Consider the following 6,000-nt stretch of genomic DNA (forward strand, 5'->3'; position numbering starts at 1 on the left):
CCCAGGGCCCCCATGGGGAGGGGAATGCACGCCCCTGGGCCCTGACAGGCAGTTCATGCTCGTGTGTAACTCCATCTCTCCCGAGCAGAGTCGGGCGCTGGTGTCAGTGTCTGTAATGCCTGTCATCAGAAGGGCTGAGCTGTGAAACAGATGCTTGTAAAGCAGACACTTCATGGGTGTGCCACACTCAAACCTGTGAAACCTGTTGTATCTCATAAAAAAGCCACATAAATGAGGAGTTGAATTAGTCCCCATGGACGATTTTGGGGGAGATGAACTTACTGGTGGGCCTACGAAACCTTTGGGGCCCAGCAGACCTGGGCGGCCTTTCTCACCCTAGACAAAAGAGAAGGAAGAGAGCGTTAACACGGCTCCATCTGCTGTGGGGACAGTAATCTGTGTAACACGGTGAGGTTAGCACGTGTCATCTATGTAACATGGTTAGACTAGCACGTGTCATCTGTGTAACATGGTTAGACTAGCACGTGTTATCTGTGTAACATGGTTAGGCTAGCACGTGTCATCTGTGTAACATGGTTAGACTAGCACGCGTCATCTGTGTAACATAGGCTAGTTCAGAAAGGCGATCTAACAGATGGCCAGTTTGGCATCGCACTAAGAAGAGTAAAGAAACGGGTTTAAAGTGTATCTCACCACTAAGAGCCACATTTAGTGGTGAGATTTTTATTATTTTCTACCTTTTCTCCTTTTGGTGCCTGACCTGGGGACAGACCCGAATCCCCCTTTTCACCCTGGGAAAACAACAGATTGCATTGCTTATTCTTCAAGTTCAACTCACAGCAACACTGCAACCGCATGGAAATTAAATGGAAATTCGCAAAGTTACAAGGATGACTAGAGCTAGCAACAGGAACTCTCGATGTGATTGGTTATTGTCTGTGTATATTGTGCTGTGAATTCTCTGTGTATATTATGCTGTATATTGTCTGTGTATAGTATGCTGTATATTGTCTGGGTATAGTATGCTGTATATTGTCTGTGTATAGTATGCTGTATATTGTCTGGGTATAGTGTGCTGTGTACTGTCTGTGTATAGTATGCTGTGTACTGTTTGTGTATAGTATGCTGTATATTGTCTGTGTATAGTATGCTGTGTACTGTCTGTGTATAGTATGCTGTATATTGTCTGTGTATAGTATGCTGTATATTGTCTGTGTATAGTATGCTGTGTACTGTCTGTGTATAGTATGCTGTGTACTATCTGTGTATAGTATGCTGTATATTGTCTGTGTATAGTATGCTGTATATTGTCTGGGTATAGTGTGCTGTATATTGTCTGTGTATAGTATGCTGTATATTGTCTGTGTATAGTGTGCTGTGTACTGTCTGTGTATAGTATGCTGTATATTGTCTGTGTATAGTATGCTGTGTACTGTCTGTGTATAGTATGCTGTATATTGTCTGTGTATAGTATGCTGTGTACTGTCTGTGTATAGTATGCTGTATATTGTCTGTGTATAGTATGCTGTATATTGTCTGTGTATATTGTGCTGTGCATTCTCTGTGTATATTATGCTGTATATTGTCTGTGTATAGTATGCTGTATGTTGTCTGGGTATATTATGCTGTATATTGTCTGTGTATAGTATGCTGTATATTGTCTGGGTATAGTATGCTGTATATTGTCTGTGTATAGTATGCTGTATATTGTCTGGGTATAGTGTGCTGTGTACTGTCTGTGTATAGTATGCTGTGTACTGTCTGTGTATAGTATGCTGTATATTGTCTGTGTATAGTATGCTGTGTACTGTCTGTGTATAGTATGCTGTATATTGTCTGTGTATAGTATGCTGTATATTGTCTGTGTATAGTATGCTGTGTACTGTCAGTGTATAGTATGCTGTATATTGTCTGTGTATAGTATGCTGTATATTGTCTGGGTATAGTGTGCTGTATATTGTCTGTGTATAGTATGCTGTATATTGTCTGTGTATAGTGTGCTGTGTACTGTCTGTGTATAGTATGCTGTATATTGTCTGTGTATAGTATGCTGTATACTGTCTGTGTATAGTATGCTGTATATTGTCTGTGTATAGTATGCTGTGTACTGTCTGTGTATAGTATGCTGTATATTGTCTGTGTATAGTATGCTGTGTACTGTCTGTGTATAGTATGCTGTATATTGTCTGTGTATAGTATGCTGTGTACTGTCTGTGTATAGTATGCTGTATATTGTCTGTGTATATTATGCTGTATATTGTCTGTGTATAGTATGCTGTATATTGTCTGGGTATAGTATGCTGTATATTGTCTGTGTATAGTATGCTGTATATTGTCTGGGTACAGTGTGCTGTGTACTGTCTGTGTATAGTATGCTGTGTACTGTCTGTGTATAGTATGCTGTATATTGTCTGTGTATAGTATGCTGTGTACTGTCTGTGTATAGTATGCTGTATATTGTCTGTGTATAGTATGCTGTATATTGTCTGTGTACAGTATGCTGTGTACTGTCTGTGTATAGTATGCTGTATATTGTCTGTGTATAGTATGCTGTATATCATCTGGGTATAGTGTGCTGTATATTGTCTGTGTATAGTATGCTGTATATTGTGTGTGTATAGTGTGCTGTGTACTGTCTGTGTATAGTATGCTGTATATTGTCTGTGTATAGTATGCTATGTACTGTCTGTGTATAGTATGCTGTATATTGTCTGTGTATAGTATGCTGTGTACTGTCTGTATATAGTATGCTGTATATTGTCTGTGTATATTGTGCTGTGCATTCTCTGTGTATATTATGCTGTATATTGTCTGTGTATAGTATGCTGTATATTGTCTGGGTATAGTATGCTGTATATTGTCTATGTATAGTATGCTGTATATTGTCTGGGTACAGTGTGCTTTGTACTGTCTGTGTATAGTATGCTGTGTACTGTCTGTGTATAGTAGGCTGTATATTGTCTGTGTATAGTATGCTGTATATTGTCTGTGTATAGTATGCTGTATATTGTCTGGGTATAGTGTGCTGTGTACTGTCTGTGTATAGTATGCTGTATATTGTCTGTGTATAGTATGCTGTATATTGTCGGGGTATAGTGTGCTGTGTACTGTCTGTGTATAGTATGCTGTATATTGTTTGTGTATAGTATGCTGTATATTGTCTGTGTATAGTATGCTGTATATTGTCTGGGTATAGTGTGCTGTGTACTGTCTGTGTATAGTATGCTGTGTACTGTCTGTGTATAGTATGCTGTATATTGTCTGGGTATAGTGTGCTGTGTACTGTCTGTGTATAGTATGCTGTATATTGTCTGTGTATAGTATGCTGTATATTGTCTGGGTATAGTGTGCTGTGTACTGTCTGTGTATAGTATGCTGTGTACTGTCTGTGTATAGTATGCTCTGTACTGTCTGTGTATAGTATGCTGTATATTGTCTGTGTATAGTATGCTGTATATTGTCTGTGTATAGTATGCTCTGTACTGTCTGTGTATAGTATGCTGTATATTGTCTGTGTATAGTATGCTGTATATTGTCTGTGTATAGTATGCTGTATATTGTCTGGGTATAGTGTGCTGTGTACTGTCTGTGTATAGTATGCTGTATATTGTCTGTGTATAGTATGCTGTGTACTGTCTGTGTATAGTATGCTGTATATTGTGTGTGAACAGATGGGAACTGCTATAAGGTCAGAGGAATGTCTCCATAACATGCTGTGTTGTAAAATTTCACAATCATATGTAGATGTAACCTCCCTGCACAGACATATCACACACATGTGCACACGCACAGACATGCACGTGCAATCTCTTCCTTACGTTCTGCTCACAGGAGGATTCTAGTGAACGAAGCATTACCACACTCACCACCCCCCCCGTCCTGAGTCATCCCAGCACTGCAGCTGTGGGGGTAAAGGTGCTCCATAATTTCTAGTGGATCTGACAGGCCCCCAGCGAGGATGCCCTTGGGTGGAGAGCACACCCCAAACACTGCTGCCCACTCGTAGGACCAAGTAGTTCACACACTCTCCAGTGTCTCGCTAATACAGTTCCTCCGCACACACACACACACACACACACACACACACACACACACAATATGCAATTCATTTCACCTCCCACACCGGCCTTGTGCTTCTGCTGTGTTACCAAGGGCTTACGGACTGTTTACGCATGCTGAGACGCTTGGGTTCATCAATGTTTCTTTATTTATGTATTTATTTGGTGCCAAGGAGTGATTATAGCAACACACAGAGGCACGACAGCAAACCTGCCGGCACAAGGCTCCGGCTCTGCATCGCCTCCCTACAGACGCCTGGGGCGGTGCAGAGCCCCTGTGGAGCTATGCTCACATTGGCAGCTCAACCCTTCCCAGACATTTAACCACTTAGCCGCGTTTCATGAGCTGCTTCACTTCCTGTCCTCCTTAATGAAACCGGCTGCTTGCCAGATCTCGCGTCTAGTGTGGCTTGAATCTAGAGCCCTAAGGAAATGCCACAGTGCAGCGTGGCTGGGACCTCTCCCACTGTTCCAGTATCAGGAATATATCACAGAGTAAATAAAAGATCAGCAATCTAACTGAATTGGGGTAAGGGTATCTGAAATTATTTCACATTACACACTCTAATCAACACTGAGAGGTGAAAGTCAATGCAGATAATCTGTTAAAATCTGCTGATGTGATTTTCCTCCAAATGGAATAAATAATGAGGTGTTACCTCCAGGCAATGCAGTGGGTGTGTATGCTTGTGTGCATGGGTGAATTTCCATTGGGGAAAAAGGTCTAATAAATCTATGAATCAGCTGTTAAACTCCACTTTGGTCATACAGAAGCTTTCTGGCTTCTGTCCAGTCAGAACAACGCATAAACCACCAATGAAACAAGATTTTTTGTTTCCTCTACATTTATGGCATTTAGCTGATGCTTTTATCCAAAGCAACTCACAACTATGGCTGAGTACAGCTTGAGTAATTGAAGGTTAAGGGTCTTGCTCAGAGGCCCAATTTATCTTCTGTGTGAATTTATTTCTATAGTATAGATTTATCTTCTGTGTGAATGTATTTTTATAGTATAGATTTATCTCCTGTGTGAATGTATTTCTATAGTACAGATTTATCTTCTTTGTGAATGCATTTCTATAGTATAGATTTATCTCCTGTGTGAATGTATTTCTATAGTACAGATTTATCTTCTGTGTGAATGTATTTTTATAGTATAGATTTATCTCCTGTGTGAATGTATTTCTATAGTACAGATTTATCTTCTGTGTGAATGTATTTCTATAGTATAGATTTATCTTCTGTGTGAATGTATTTTTATAGTATAGATTTATCTCCTGTGTGAATGTATTTCTATAGTATAGATTTATCTTCTGTGTGAATGTATTTTTATAGTATAGATTTATCTCCTGTGTGAATGTATTTCTATAGTACAGATTTATCTCCTGTGTGAATGTATTTCTATAGTACAGATTTATCTTCTGTGTGAATGTATTTCTATAGTATAGATTTATCTTCTGTGTGAATGCATTTCTATAGTATAGATTTATCTTCTGTGTGAATGTATTTCTATAGTATAGATTTAGGTTCTGTGTGAAGGGAAAGTTACAGAATGTGTTGAGTACCAGAGCAAAGAAGATCTACACAATGAGGAAAAAGCATCCAGTAACTAAAAACAACCAAAAACATGCAAACATGCCAAGTTTCAGGAAAGTCTGCACTCCGGACCTTTAATAAAAGGGAATATTTTAATTCCAGAGTGAACAGAATATGGAAGACACATGTTCTCCATATACAAAGAGCGGTGCAGTATACAACACTCCATGTTGCTTTAAATTAGCCACAAGGTAATCCCTGAGCTCCATACTTTCTGAGTTTGGATCCGGATCCGTTTCAGTGTGGAGTCAGGACCTCTGGACTGTTCTGAGCCAGCTCCCCCATTCCCAACAAACTTGTTCGGATGACAGGACATGGCAGGGCACTGTAATTGGACTGCACTCCAGGACTCCTTAAACCAAGCTCTGGGGATAAACTGGGAATG

At 39.8% G+C, this 6,000-nt stretch overlaps 1 protein-coding gene across 3 annotated transcripts in view; it reads right to left on the minus strand.

The window, feature by feature from the left end:
* The window catches only part of col24a1 (collagen type XXIV alpha 1), a 94,767-nt gene that overhangs the window by 63,614 nt on the left and 25,153 nt on the right, over positions 1-6,000 (minus strand). For all 3 annotated transcript variants that reach the window (XR_014119071.1, XM_035521492.2, XM_035521491.2), the window contains 2 exons: positions 699-752; positions 283-336 (listed from right to left, as the gene is read on the minus strand). Coding sequence is in view for 2 of the 3 variants with exons in the window: in XM_035521492.2 (XP_035377385.2) it covers positions 283-336; positions 699-752 (108 nt within the window). In the remaining variant the exon portion in view is untranslated. The remainder of the gene's footprint in view (positions 1-282; positions 337-698; positions 753-6,000) is intronic.

This window comes from Electrophorus electricus, chromosome 21, assembly GCF_041902795.1.
Source record: "Electrophorus electricus isolate QZ-2024a chromosome 21, ASM4190279v1, whole genome shotgun sequence".
Taxonomy (NCBI): Eukaryota; Metazoa; Chordata; class Actinopteri; order Gymnotiformes; family Gymnotidae; genus Electrophorus; species Electrophorus electricus.